Here is a 15,692-nt window from a genome sequence, read left to right on the forward strand (position 1 = left end):
CGGGGGGTGGAGGGGAGATAGCCGCACCTACCATCTCTAGGTGGTGACTGTCCCCCCTTCCCTGCAGGACCTGAGGAAAAGGGCAGAGGAGCAAGGATAGCTTCGAGAAGGTGTGGAGAGGGGCTGGAGAAAGAGTTCACTGGGTGAGAGCACTGACTACTCTTGGAGACCTGAGTTTCGTCCCCAGCACGCACATGATGGCTCACAACTGTCTATAACTTTAGTCCCAGGGGATCTGATGCCCTCTTCTGACATCCTTAGATACCAGGCATGCACATGGTACACAAACATATATGTAGGCAAAACACTCTTATACATAAAATGGGAAAAAAAAACTAAAGAGGGAAAGAGAGAGACATGACGTGGAGCTGGTTCCAGAGAAATAGTTAGAGCTAGACCAGGAAGCAGCTTTCATGAGAAAGCCCACTCAGGCCAGTGGACTACTTGCAGACCAACAGGGAATAAATCCTTGACCCAGCCATTCCAGGTACTGACCAAAGCTCAGAGCCAATAAGCAGCCACTAACACCGGGAGCCATGTGTGATGGGGACATTCAGGTCCTTATCCAAGGCTCCCTCCAGCAGGAAACTGTTGGGTCTGCAAATCCAGCACCCTTTAGGCATGCCTGGGGACCAGGTCGGCAGACAGAGCAGCCTCCTGACAGCCACACTCTCCCACCGGCGCTAGGCTTGTGGGCAGTGGGCTGGTACGGACAGCACCTACCAAGCTGGGGTTCATACACGCAGCTGATTAAACAGCTGAGTAGCCAAGAGTTGCTCCGCCTCTCAGGGAGGCGACCGGTCGTTGTATGATGCAGGAGAGGAACAGCCATTTCTCACCAGACTTGTCAGCTTGCATCCAAGTCTTGTGGCCTGTACACCCTCCTGGCCTGGAGCCATGTCTTGTTGATTGTGATTTACAGGGAAGGCTCCACTCAGGGGCCCCTAACGTTGATCCTTAGAGCTGGATGACTCCTAGTTGACCCTGCCAGCCCCACCTCCATGTCCCTGTTTTCCTGAAGATACACAGTCATCAGCCCTGTTTTCTCTCTTCCTTGGCACGCAGATCCTGGCTAACGTCTTCCTCTACCTGTGCGCCATCATCGTGGGCATCATGTCCTACTACATGGCAGACCGTAAGCACCGAAAGGCCTTCCTGGAGGCCCGCCAGTCGCTGGAGGTGAAGATGAATCTGGAGGAGCAGAGCCAGCAGCAGGTGAGACTCGGGGCTCGGCAGGCCCTGGGAGAAGGGGGTCTTGGGCCTGGGTTTGTGCTAAGAGAAGGAGTGTGTAAGAAGGAGAGCCTGCTGATGCTGTGGGCTTGTGCAGGGCAAGAGCCCATGAGGCCCATAGAAGTAGCAGCAGCAGCCCGGTCCTTGAGGCTCTCCTGTTTACCTTTCTCCATCTGGAGGAGAGCTCGCTTGTCCCTGCTCTCTGTTTACTGGCTGTGCTCCAGCCTAATTCACACAGAATGGTTTCCCCCAACCCCCCTACTCCCACGTGACTCAGCCTTTTAAATGAGTTCCGGTCTGGATTCATCTCGCTTTTTAAAGGTCTCTAGAAATGACACCCACCAATGTCCTGTAGGTCTACCTCCATTCCCTGAAACTGAGGCTAGTCCTCATGTTATGCTGGTGGTGGGTGTGGGCTGTGTGGGGTGAATGGGTGCTATAGGTTTCCAGAAGCTTCTAGGCTCTGCCACAAAGGCTGATGGGCCTTTAGCTTGGGGATCATTTAAATGAGCTCCCTCTGTTGGCCTCATCTACGCTCTCTAGACCAGCAGTTCTCAACCTGTGGGTTATGACTGCATATCAGATAACATGCATATCAAATATTTAGGTTATGATTCACAACAGTGGCAAAATCAGTTATGAAGTCACAGTGAAATAATTTTATGGCTGGCGGTCACCACAACACGAGGAACCGTATCGAAGGGTGTCAGCATCAGGCATGTTGAGAGCCGCTGATGTGAACAGTGGTATTTGAAGGCACAGGTAGTCACTTGGCTGATGAGACCCAGTTCCGTGTCCCCTGGGGTGTGTGCCCTCTGTGTACCAGGGAGATCTGGAAGTTTCCAGAGTTTCGAGAAAGCAGGATTTATAGGAGGATTTCCCTTGCCCCTGTGGTCACAAAGACCCCTGATGTGCGGCCCGTGGTATTCTTGGGGACCTGCTGGATATATTTATAAAATTCGCCGTTATGGCTTTATAAAGGCGCTGTGTGTCTAGTCTCTTATGCCATGGTGGCATTCCAGAGGCACCGCTGAAGTAGCGCAGGAGGGAGTTCCTTTATCCCTCAGAGCCTTACTTCCCTCACTGAGAGCACAGGTGCAGCGTTTGCCTTGCAGGGTTTCCGGGGGGTCACTCACCTGTGAACTTGGGAATGGCCATGGCACCTTTAGGTTCTTATCCCCAGGGCCACATGCTGCCTCTGGGCAGGGTCAGTGCAGACAGTCTGGAGACTGGTCTTTTCTGGTGCCCTAGAAATCTGGGACACTGTGGAACAGCCTGCAGGTACTGGCACTGCCCCCTGCTGCCTGCCTACCCGTGCCAACAAGGTGGACCTCGGGGGCCCCCCAGTAAGCAAGCTGCAGGTGAGGCAGATAGGAGTGGTGGGGGGTCCTCTGCGTTCACTGAGCACACAGTATGTATCTGTGAGTGCCCACTACGAGGGATGAGTTTAACCAGGCTGTATCCTGAGTGTGGCCTTAGCCTCTTTTTATTCATTTTTATTTTACATCTATGGATGTTTTGCCGGCATGTGTATCTGTGTGCTCTGTGCATGCAGTACCCACAGAGGCACTCTCCTAAGGGTAGTGGATTTCCTGGAACTGGAGTTACAGATGCTGTGAGCCCCCCTGTGGGCGCTGAGAGTAACTTGGGTCTTCTGCAAGAGCTCTTAACCATGAAGCCATCTCTCCAGCTCCGTTCCTTAGCCTCCTGAGGCCTCCGTTTCTCTCCTTGCAAAGCTCCCCCTGAGAGAGTGTTTTAAGGTAGTGGGTGCTCTGGTGAACCCTGCAGGAGGGCTTAGTGTCCTTTCAACCGGAGGGGTATGACTGTGCCCCCTGTTGGGGTTTCGGTGCACTCCCGTTTCCTCGGGAGTTCATGACACTGCTTATAGTAGGAAGGGGCTTGCCAATCTCATATCCATACTGTTGGCTTACCAGACCCCCGCTCCCCCACTGCTGCCTGGAAGAGTCTATGTGCGCTGTGCATAGTGAGGACGTTCGGAGTTCTTCAGAGGAGCTCCAAGTACCCAGGACAATGGGAAGATTCGACTTTTGTCACAGAAACAGGTGGTTCAGAGTTTGTTGGGTTTTGATACCTTTTGAAGACCCCCACCCACCGAAACTTGTTCATTTTGTCTAAATTTTCAAAATGTTGACACAATGCTCATGATATTTTCTTTCTTTTGATGGCCTATCATCTGTGAGATTTTCACTGATTTAAAAAAAAGAATTATTTATTTATTATAAATAATTTTACACTGCAGCTGTCTTCAGACACACCAGAAGAGGGCATCAGATCTCATTACAGATGGTTGTGAGCCACCATGTGGTTGCTGGGATTTGAACTCAGGACCTCTGGAAGAGCAGTCAGTGCTTTTAACTGCTGAGCCATCTCTCCAGCCCTGCACTGATTGATTGTTTTGATCACTGGTAATTTGTACCTCCATTTTTTCAGTTTTTTTCTTCATCTGCCTTGCTAATCAATAGACTCAGGATTAGTCTCACCGCTGAGACACCTTATATTATATTTTTCTGCTGTCTTTGTACATTTCTTGCCTTTCACTCATTCATTTATGCTTTTTAACAACTTTATCATTTTCTCCTTGTTGTTTCTTTGATTTACTTCATGTCCTCCTTGCCTTCTATGTATGTAACCTACATGAATAACCTTTGACATGTTTTGCTAAAATGCGCTTTTAAATTTTTTCTTTGTTTTGTGAGACAGGGATGTTCTACATAGCCCTGGCTGTCTTAGAACTCACTATGTAGGCCAGGCTGGCCTTGAACTCACAGAGATCTGCCTGCCTCTGCCTCCTGAGTGCTGGGATTAAGCCACCACACTAGGTCCTAAAATCATACGCATCTAATGTGATCATATGCATCTAACGTGATACATTTCTCCTGACCACACTGCTTTAGCTTATCCTGTGTTCTTTAAAAGATTTTTATGGACATGTGAGTGCTTGCATGTATGTATGTGCAGCGTACAAGTGGCTGGGGCCTGAGGGGGCCAAGAGAGGCTGCAGATCCTCTAGAACTGAAGTTACAGGCGGTTGTGAGCTGTGGGATGTGGGTGCTGGGAGCCAGACTTGCTTCCTCTGCAAAGATCAGCAAGTACTCCTAACTACCGAGCCGGTTGCTTTAGCCCCTCTGACAGTATCTCTCCTTGTTTTGTTCTGTTCTGTCATGTAGCCCAGGCTGGCCTCAAGCTCACCATGTAGCCAAGGGTGGTCTTGAGTTCTTGTTCCTTCTCCCTCTGCCTCCCTAATGCTGAGATGGTGGGTGTGACGTCACTCCTGGCCTACATCTATTTGCTGCATTTCCACGCGTGTTTATCGAAATATATCTGATTCATGAGTTCACAATTTCTGAACATCTAGGAATTTGTTTAAAATTATGCTTTTGTTATTTTTAGCTTGACTCAGAAAAACATCCCTGGGTTTTATTTTGCTACACCAAAGAATAATGTGTATTTTCCAGAATGAGTCCAATATCTTTGGCACAAATAGAACTTGTGCTCACATTAAATCAGTGGTTACAAGGAAGACTTTTTAGCAACAGTTTAATTTCAGTTAACAATTTCCTACTCTCCACTTTCTGGCTGTTGTTATGCTGTGTTTTAATTCAACATGCGTTTAAAGATGGACAACACATTATCATGATTTTCTTATATAGTCAGTATTTACTAGCCACGCCCACTTTCTTCTCTAACCCCTCTCTATTCCTCTGAGCCTGGAACTTCAGTTTTTGTTAGACTATCTGTACAGGAAGCCCCTGGGAATAACTGTCCACACCCCTGCACCTCAACCCTATGCCTCACCCCTGTGCCTCACCCCTGCACCTCACCTGTGCCTCACCCCTTCACCTCACCTGTGCCTCACCCCTGCACCTCACCTCTGCACCTCACCTGTGCCTCACCCCTGCACCTCACCTGTGCCTCACCCCTGCACCTCACCTCTGTGCCTCACCCCTTCACCTCACCTGTGCCTCTCACCCCTTCACCTCACCTGTGCCTCACCCCTGCACCTCACCTGTGCCTCACCCCTTCACCTCACCCCTGTGCCTCACCCCTGCACCTCACGTGTGCCTCACCCCAGTGCCTCAACCCTGTGCCTCACCCCTGTGCCTCACCTCTGCGCTTCACCCCTGTGCCTCACCTCTGTGCCTCAACCCTGTGCCTCACCTCTGTGCCTCACCTCTGTGCCTCACCCCTGTGCCTCAACCCTGTGCCTCACCTCTGTGCCTCACCTCTGTGCCTCACCCCTTCACCTCACCCCTGTGTCTCACCCCTGCACCTCACCTGTGCCTCACCCCTGCACCTCACCCCTGTGTCTCACCCCTGCACCTCACCTGTGCCTCACCCCTGCACCTCACCCCTGTGTCTCACCCCTGCACCTCACCTGTGCCTCACCCCTGCACCTCACGTGTGCCTCACCCCAGTGTCTCACCTCTGTGTCTCACCTCTGCGCATCACCCCTGTGCCTCACCTCTGTGCCTCACCTCTGTGCCTCACCTCTGTGCCTCACCTCTGTGCCTCACCCCTTCACCTCACCCCTGTGTCTCACCCCTGCACCTCACCTGTGCCTCACCCCTTCACCTCACCTGTGCCTCACCCCTGCACCTCACCCCTGTGTCTCACCCCTGCACCTCACCTGTGCCTCACCCCTGCACCTCACCCCTGTGTCTCACCCCTGCACCTCACCTGTGCCTCACCCCTGCACCTCACGTGTGCCTCACCCCAGTGTCTCACCTCTGTGTCTCACCTCTGCGCTTCACCCCTGTGCCTCACCTCTGTGCCTCACCTCTGTGCCTCTCACCTGTGCCTCACCTCTGTGCCTCACCTCTGTGCCTCACCCCTGCACCTCACCCCTGTGCCTCACCTCTGTGTCTCACCTCTTTGCCTCACCTCTGTGCCACACCCCTGTACTTCACCTGTGCCTCACCTCTGTGCCTCACCTCTGTGCCTCACCCCTGTGCCTCACCTCTGTGCCTCACCTCTGTGCCTCACCTGTGCCTCACCCCTGTGCCTCACCCCTGCACCTCACCCCTATGCCTCACCCTGTGCCTCACCTCTGTGCCTCATCCCTGCACCTCACCCCTATGCCTCACCCCTGTGCCTCACCTCTGCATCTCTTCTTTGATGTCAGTTGCAAGCAACTCTGTAGCTCTCACACTTGTACCGGGGATCTGGTCAGGTCCCCATGCTCGTACACAGCAAGAGTGTTAGTCACAGGTCCCGATTTTCTGTTGTTGTTCTTTTAATTAAAGATTTTTACTAATTATTTTATTTTATGCTTTTATGTGTATGCATGTTTTGCCTGCTTGCCCCTTTTGTGCATGCCTGGTGCCCAGGGGGGCCAGAAGAGGTTGCCACATCCCCTGAAACTTAGAGTCACCAATGGTTGTGAGCTGCCACGTAGGCACTGGGAACTGAGCCTGGCTCCTCTTACCTAGCCACAGAGCCATCCTTCTAGCATTCTTTTCTCTTTTTAAATACAGAGTCAACTCAGGCTGGCCTAGAGCTAGTGACAACCCTGCCTCAGCCCCCTGGACACTGAGATCACAGGAGTGTGCCACCATGCCTGGCTTCCCCACTGCCCCAACTCTCTTCCGTTTCCTTTCTACACCTCAGGCAGAGAGTACTTGTGCTGACCCCGGTTTCACTTTCTGATCTTTTCTTTCACTGCTTTGCCAACCAATCCCTGCCAGTCCTTCTGCCCATGTCTTAAATACAGGATTTTGTAGCATGTCACCTGACATGACAGGGACAATAGTATTTATAATTCCTTTAAGGAATGTTACTCAATGATACATTGATGTGCAAGTTCTTTTGGTTTATATTCTTAAAAGAATAATAGCAAAATGATGTGGACTCTTCAGTGTGAGAGAGTGGTGGAGACAGTGATTCTGTCGGCGTCTCTAGATTACACATAGACAGTCAGACTTCAAAGTTTACAGATAAAGTTAACTTCAGCACTGCCCCTGAGGGGGGACCTCTCTCAATTCAGACAGCTTTCAGGCCAAAAAAATTTTTTTTAAGACTTATTTATTTTATGTATGTGAGTACACTGTAGCTGTCTTCAGACACACCAGAAGAGGGCATCAGATCCCATTACAGATGGTTGTGAGCCACCACGTGGTTGCTGGAATTTGAACCCAGGACCTTTCTCTCAAAGAGCACTCAGTGCTCTTCACTGCTGAGCCATCTCTCCAGCCTCCAGACCAAAATTTTGATGGTTTAAAGTATTATGTGTGTGTTTTTAAATTTTTTTGTGAAATAGGATTGCTCATAGCCCAGGGTAGACTTGACCTTGAAATGTAGCCAAGGATGACCTTGAACTTGTGGTCCTCCTGTCTTTGCCTCCTAAGTGCAGGGGTTGCAGGTGTGCTCTAACATACTCCATTGGTCCTGGTCCTTCATGAAGACATTTTCCTCAGCATCACTCCCTTTTAATACCACCTAAGTGCCTGGCTGTCCACGAAAGCCTCTGTTGTTGACTTCCTCTGGGACCTGACTGGGAGTTTGTTTAGTACCCGTGTGTTTTTGCTCAGTCCTGGGATTTCAGCTCTGGTCTCCCTTCACTCCCTCTTCTACACCGCCAGTCGCACATGGGGAAGAGACCCCGTGCAATTCGAGTCTTTGCTTTTGATATGAAAAAGTTCATATCATGTCTTGTGTAAGAGCTAGATTTTTTTATTTAATTAATGTGTGTGTGTGTGTGCGCGTGTGTGTGTTGTGTGTGTGTGCATGCCTGTGCACATGCATGTGGAGGCCAGAGTTTCTCTGCCTTGTTCCTTTGAGACACCATCCCCATTAAACCTCATGTTCCTTGTTTGGCTTAGGCTGGCTAGCCTGTGAACTCCTAGCATCCCCAACCCTACGCGCCCCCATTGGTGGGTTACCAGCATTCATGGCCACGTCTGGCTTTTATGAGTGTTGCTGGGCCTTCAGACTCTGGTCACTAAGCTTGTGCATCAAGCATCCTGCCCCACTGAGCTGTCTCCACCAACCTCTGGGTTTTCTTTTCCAGCCTTAATAAAAAGTGGCACTCATAGTCAAAACCACAGGTAAATTTACTCAGGACAGCTCATTAACCACAGGATCCATGGCTGCATTCAGGGAAGGGCACGGCGAGCACAGGAACAGTGTCCGCAGTGTACTCTGCATAGCCATTCTTGTACGAGAGCCAACTTCAGTAGGAGCCCAGCGTTGACACACAGAAGGACCTCTGCACACTGCAGCACCTGGTCTCTTGTCCTGATGAAGAATTATGTGTAAAAGTATACTGACTGGCCACCGGGGCATGACCTCACTTGCGGGTAATTCACTCTGACCTCTATTTAAACTTTCAAGTTTGGCTTCAGCGGCAGAAGGATCTGCTGCTCTCTCAGAGGATCGGAGCCTGGTTCTCAGCACTCACATCAAGTGGCCCACCACTTCCCATAACTCCAGATCCAAGACAGCAGATGCCCTCTGCTGGCTTCTGCAGACACGTGGGCACACACACAAATGGATCCTTCAGAAACCTTGACTTCAGGTCTCTGGTTAAATAGAGCATTCTGTATCTCAGAGCACTTATGCTAAGATCTCTCAGCCATAGTGTCTGGAATAGAGAAGGGTCTACATTTCTCTTGATTTTGGGCTGTCTTCTGGGTTTGTTTTTTTTTTTTTTTAAACTAAATGCCAGATACTGTGTACGGAAGGTTGACTGTGAATGGCACTCTATCTCTTACCTTCCCCAGCAGACATCTGTGGTTGGAACAGATCACTCAGGTCCGGCCGGTGTGATGGAGAGGATGACTTAAAGTTCTTAACGTTAGAGAGTACTGCGTCTGCTCTTAGGAGGCTGGTCCTCCTCTTCAGGGGAGGGACTTGAGCTCCTTAGCTGTCGGATGCTGTGGACAGTCTTCTGTCTGTACCTCATTTTTGGTTCTTGCGTCTGCACACGCTCAGGAGGAACAGAGTCCCGGAAGTCAGCCTCGTGTTAAGCTCCCATCCTTCAGCACCTCAGACCTGTTGCTCTGTCTAGAGTCTTTGCGAGCCAAGTCTCATCTCACCATTGCCTGGTTCCTGGCCTCGGGGGAAAGATGTTGGAGTGTATTAGGTTCACCTAAATATGTTTCTTTTTTTCTTTAAGCTCCTCATATCTTAACAATTGTGATGTTTCTTATTGCTTCTAGAGAGGTAGAATTTATGTGTGTGCAGTGTCTATGTGCTGTGTGTGTGTGTGTGTGTGTGTGTGTGTGTGTGTGTGCAGTGTCTATGTGCTGTGTGTGTGTGTGTGCAGTGTCTATGTGCTCTGTGTGTGTGTGTGTGTGTGTGTGTGTGTGTGTGTGTGTATAAGCCAGAGAACAAGCTCCCTTTAAAAAAAAAAAAAAAAAAAAAGACAGGATCTCTCATTAGCCCAGAACTTGAAATTTGGGTAGGCTGGGTAGGCTGTTCTAGACTGGGCTAGGCTGGTTGGTCAGGAAGCCTCAGGGATTTGCCTGTCTCTGCTGCCTCAGTGTGGGGCTTACTAGCATGGACCACCATGTGCGGCTTTTTCATGTAGGCTTTGGGTCTAGAACTCAGATCGCAAGATGAGCCAGCTTCTCAGCCCTCCTAGCCGTTTTTTTTTTTTTTTTTTTTTTTTTTTCCGGAGCTGGGGACCGAACCCAGGGCCTTGTGCTTGCTAGGCAAGCACTCTACCACTGAGCTAAATCCCCAACCCCTCTCCTAGCCGTTTTTAAGAACAGTGCGGCACCAAGTCCTTTTACAGTGTGAAGCAGTAGATCATCCCAAACAGGAAGGAATCCTGCCTGTTAACACTGACTCCTCATTCCCCAGCCTCTGGTGGCATCGATGAAGCCACCTTCTGTAGGTATCTCGTAAGCAGAAGCACAGTACCCATCCTCTTACATCCAGCTTGCTTTGTTTATTAGCATAATGTCTTCAGGGTTCGTCTGTGCATAGCATGTGCAGAACTTCCTCCTCTCCCGGGCGGCATTCTACTGTTGTAGACCACAGTTTACCCGCCAGGACCTTCGAGTGGCGTTTCCATCGAGAATTGCCTTGTTTATCCTTCAGTCTGTTGTGAATGATGTCACTGCGAACACTGATGCTCGAGCGTTAGTCCAGTCTTTACTTTGCCCCTCTTGGCTATGAAGCCAGCAGTGGAATTGCCGGGTCGTACAGTACCACTGTGTTTAACTTCCTAGGGCACCAGCCTTGTACATTTTCAATGTTGATAAACATTGCCAAATCGTCTCATACACATGTTCAAACAATTTATCTTCCTTTCAGTGATGAGTGAGAGTTGCTTAGACACTTACGTTTCCCTCACTTATCTAGAAAATACTTCTTTGCTCTTGGAACCCCTGATGCCCTAGACACTGTTCTTGTTCGTGGAGTCGGCAGACCCAGGTTCTTGCACACCCCATCCCTGTGTGTCTCTTCATCTTGTGACTGACACCAGAGCCTGTACCACAGGGGATCAGCCTCACCCCCTAATCCTATGCCAGTGGCCTCAGATCTGAATTAAGTGCTTGCACCAGCTTTCTTGGGACACTAGGCTTTCCCTGTGACTTTGGGGCTATGCCTCTTTGTCTCCAGTTTAATCTTCTGAAAAAACAGAATTAAAGACAAAATCATCATCGTGGATGATTTGGGAGCACATGGTGCAAGAAGGTAGAAGTGAGCTTTAAAACTATGAAGTCCTTTGATGCTGTTAACTATGAGGACATGTTTCAGCCCCTGGGGACACACCGGCTGAAGGAGGGTTGAGGAAGAAGGTGGCAGCCAGTTGAGAGAGTACCTTTCTCCTCTGTTCCAGTCAGGACAGTGGTTACACCCTCTCTGGGCATCAGGGCTGACTGTACACAGGAGCCTCCGCCAGGTTGACTTGGGATCCGAGAGCAGGTCTCCATGTGCTTTCCTCTGTCCGAGCCCCTGGTACGGGTGGAAATGAGATGACAGACAGGGACACTCGGGACAAAAGGCTTTAAAGAGCCACTTGAAGTCCCTGCCACACTAAATATCATCTGTGTGGTCCTTGCATAAATGTCAGAACATCCTCGGTGCCAGCTCTGAAGCCGGATGAGGTCCTTTGAGAAGGCAGCACTCAGGCCCAGGTCTCACACTGTGGTGTCAACATGTATCAGGTGCTTTCTGAACTGCTTTTGTGCCAGCCCTGCCCCCGAGGCTGCGTGAAGCCCTCAGCCAGTCTCCTCTTGCCCTCATCTTCCTCCTCTGTCACCGCAGGGACCCTGTCCAGGTGACTCTGGGCACAGTCCCTTTTCTACCATCTCCATGGAGGTGTCTGGCTTCTTGCTTGGGATGAAGGTGGACAGAGTTATGGCTGCCAAGAAGGGGTGAGGTGGTCCACTCCTTTCACACACAGACACCCCTCCCACATTTTCACAAGGGAGGCACCCATCTGGTGACAGATGGGTGGAGACAAAGTAAGTAAGAAAGGTTGGGAACAAAGTGGTTTGGCCCCACTGCCGGACTTGGCTCCTGCTTCCCTGAAGAGCAGAGCTGTGTCTGGCTTAACTCCAAAGCCTAACTGATGTGTCTTTCTGAGCATGACTCTGCCATGAAAAGAGATTCAGGCCAGACATCACGGGTGGTCGGGTACCTGGATGGAGTAGAGCTATCTGAGTGGACTTGGGGTCTCTCCAGTCTCCTCTCAGCTCCATGGGTATGTTAGTGTGGATCCAGAGGACCAGAGGGAAGAACTTTCATTATTTGTTGTGATTCCCATGTGACCTTACTTTGAGGATTAGTTTGGGACCTTGAGAGTTGCCAAGCACCCCAACTGGCAACCGAGGCACCCAGAACATCACACCTGTTGCCAGGCACAGACTTCAGAATCGTGAGGTACCTGAATCACCCCCAGAAGCATTTCCCAGGCAGCGAAAGTGAGGAATGAGGTGCATAGAGAGGTGGCGGGGAGGTAGCCAGCCTAGGCTTACACTTCCTCAGGGCACACCCTACCCTAATTCAGCCTCCACCCTCCAGCACTTCGGAAGCTGCATTCAGGCTCCGGTGGGAGATGCTGGGTATACAGGGTTATAAGAGAGCTGTCCACTGTCAGCCCTGGGAATCATGGCTTAGGGGACACTGCTTCTGTGGTGCCCACACAGGTGAAGAGCTGCCGTATCCTGCTTCTCAGCCTGTCTCTGCCTGGGTCATGATCCTTCACCTGAGGTCCGGCGCTTTTGTGAGCCAGGACTTTACTTGTGTTTGCCACAGGATTGGGTTTCTCTCCAGGAGCTGAGAACTTGGAATGCACTGCCCCATTGGCTCCATGTCTGAGTGTCCCTGTCCTTGTCCTTTGCTCAGGCCTGCTTTACTGCCTACCTCAAGTCCTTTGGCTGCTAGGACATGGTGCAGAGTCCCCTTAACCTGAGCCTTGTTCTCTTTGGAGGGCCGTGGGGGGAGGGGAGAACCAGGTTTCTAGTACCAACCCCAAAGTTGTCCTGGCAACAGTGAGGTGGGGTGATGGGCCTGCTTCTGGTTGTGGTCAGAGAGCAGGGCACCTCCCGGACCCACAGGGGCGCTGGACTTCAGTGTCCCTAGTGTTGAAAGTGGGTGGATCTCCTGATAGGGCCACAGATGCCCCTTCTCCAGCATTAATTTGGAAATACACTTCCATTTTAGCCTTTAAACAAAAACACTCTTGAATATAGTTAATATTCTTAGCTTTCGTTGTAGCTTTGAGATTCCTTGACGTGAGAAAAGTCGGAAGGTGCTTTCCTTACGTTGAATGGTAAATATGGTTTCTCTGTTGCTTCCAGTTTCCACCATTTGGACTTTATAGAATGTTCTTCATGCCAGTAATTGAGAACTTAGCAAGGCATGTCCCTGTTTCAGGCAGTTTGGGCAAGGGGGCTTCTGGTGAGGGTAGGAGGGCTCTGCTGTGCTGTGCCGTCTCCAGGCATCAGTGATAAATGAGGTTGGCACTTTTAAGCCCCTCCCCCAACTGAGCCCCACCTCCCAAGCCCTTCCTACCCTAAAGACTTCCTTCTGAGCCTCTGCTGGTCGAGCAGGTCTCCAGTCCTGACCACCACTGCTGGCAACGTCCTCAGCAGCTGTGCACCCGTGGTCTGTGGCCAGGGCTTGGAGCATCTCTTAAGTGGCTGAGGGACTGCCGCTGCGGCTAGTAGTCCAGGTAGCCTATTAAATGCCTAATTAATAATTAAGAGATGTTTACATCCTCTACAGCAACCTGGGTTTTTTACTATTGTGACTAATCTCACCCTGTGGCCCAGGCTAGCCTTGAACTCATGGCACTCCTGCCTCAGCCTTCCGATACGGGCATTACAGGTGTGAATGAGCCACCATGCTGGGCTTCAGCGTGAGACCTCGAGCTGAACCATTTGGCACTTGGCCCTGAGAAGTTTCTTATGGGCTCTGAGCCCAGCCTGTCTGTGGAGCAGGAATAGAGAATAGCATGGTTAGGAAGTCCATGAGAGGCCTGGGGAGATGGCTCAGTGGTTGAGAGCACGTATTTTGCCTTTGCGGATGACCTGAGTTCATGGTCCCAGTACCCATGTCAGGGGCCCCACAACTGCCTATAACTCCAACCCCAGGGCATCTAATGCCTTCTTCTGGTCTCTGCGGGCTCCTGCATGCACATACATATACTAGCAGACAGGTAAGCAGGCACGAAGGCACGCACATGCATACGCACACATACAGTAAGCATACATTCAGGTCACAGGTACCCAGGGCCACCTTCCAAGAGGACATGGTCCTGAGCGTAATAGATTCTGTGAGGGTGGCCGGCAGAATGGGTATGAGCTACAGAGTAGGGAAAGGAACTTACCAGGAACCACGGGTAGAAGGGAGTTGGCATTAGTAGCTTGAGCCAGGCAAAGCTTTCTTGAGGTAGAGCGGAGTGAAGACCTGAAGGTGGCGAGCAGCAAGCCATGCAGGGGGAGGCAGCATGGGAAAGGACCTGGGGGTGTCCCCAGGACACGAGGAACACAGTACTATAGAACAGAAGGAGATGGGAATGGGGTGTGCCCATGGGACAGGACCACAGTACAATGGGACAGGAGAGGGAAGAGAGGCAGAGTGGTCCTGTGAGCCTCAGCCTGGAGCCTGCAGTCCTGGCGAGAGCCTTGGCTTTGCGCTAAAGAGGGCTAGGACTAGCCATCCCAGGGCATTGGAGTTTAAACAGGTAAGGGTAGCTATTGGTGGGGAAGATATAGCCAAGGAAGTAGGGAGATCAGTGGGACGTGGTGACCCAGATCAGGAAGACAATGGTAGAAGCTAAATGCAAGGAGGACATAGATGCATCCTGAAGGCAGAGATGGCCAGCTGTACAGCTAGGTGGACCAGAGAGTGGAAAGAATTGAGGACAGAGAGGAGGTTGTTGGGTTATGGGTAGGCTATGGTTAAGTTTGAGGTGCTTCTGGATATCATAATGGAGGGGTAAACGTCCCACACAGACACTTTCAGGGAATAGAGGTCGTTCTGTGAATTAACTACACAACTGGTAGGTTTGAGGGCTGAGACCCACGTTTGTGGACTTTTACATGGGCCCCGCTGGGCTAAGTGGGTAAGATAGGGCCTCCTAATATGCTGGTGGGCTCAGCGAAAGCTGTTGAGCATGCAGCTCCTGGCAAGCCTTCAATTGCTTCTATTAGGGTCTTATGAGAGTCAGGTTTCTCCTGAAAGGCCCCCCCTCCAGCCTTCACTCTGGTCCAGAGTCACTGGGGCTTACCAGAAGCTAGCCAGAAGAGTAAAGCCTTTGCCTCCCCATTCCAGTCAGGAGTTCTGTCGTGTTCTGGTCTGCCTGTTGTAGGACATGGCATGATAAAGGGTGCCTAAGGTATAAGGAACTCTAATCTGAATGGGGTTGGACATGGGATAAACACAGTTCAAGAAAGAAGAGCTCAGAATGTAAAATAAAGGCAAAGGGTCCAGGAAAAGCAGAGGGATGAGGGATTCAGCAGACCACTATGGAAATACTCAGTATTTGGAACTGGTCTTAAAGCATAATGATTCTTAGGGCTGGAGAGATGGCTCAGCAGTTAGGAGCACCTTCTGGAGAAGGCCTGAGTTCCATCCCCGAGCCTATTATCAGTAACTGCAGTTCCAATCTGACGTCCTCTTCTGGCTTTCATGGGCACTGCACACATGTGGTGCACATTCATACATGCAAGCAACACACTCACACATAGTACATAGTAAACATTTATAAAGCACATGATTCTTTCCGAGCTTTTCAAAAAGAAGAAGGGAGCTGGTGAACAGGTGCTGGCAGAAAGTAGTTGATCTGGGTCAGAGCAATGGTGTGTGGGGATGGGGCATGTGCTTACTCTGTGTGTGTGCAGTAGGTGTGCATACACATGTGTTTATTTCCATGTTTGTGTGTGCACAAATGTGTATGCATATGCATGTGTTGTCTCTGTGTATTTGTGTGCCTATGCATGCATGTGTATAAATGTGCATATGTATGCATGCTTGTCTATGTG

At 50.5% G+C, this 15,692-nt stretch overlaps 1 protein-coding gene across 8 annotated transcripts in view; it reads left to right on the plus strand.

The window, feature by feature from the left end:
- Positions 1 to 15,692, plus strand: part of Adcy3 (adenylate cyclase 3) — a 78,918-nt gene that overhangs the window by 38,138 nt on the left and 25,088 nt on the right. For all 8 annotated transcript variants that reach the window (XM_087554559.1, XM_087554563.1, XM_087554560.1 and 5 more), the window contains exon 3: positions 1,066 to 1,215. In XM_087554559.1, the coding sequence (XP_087410685.1) occupies positions 1,066 to 1,215 (150 nt within the window). The remainder of the gene's footprint in view (positions 1 to 1,065; positions 1,216 to 15,692) is intronic.

Source organism: Rattus norvegicus, chromosome 6 (assembly GCF_021556685.1).
Source record: "Rattus norvegicus strain SHRSP/BbbUtx chromosome 6, alternate assembly SHRSP_T2T, whole genome shotgun sequence".
NCBI lineage: Eukaryota > Metazoa > Chordata > Mammalia > Rodentia > Muridae > Rattus > Rattus norvegicus.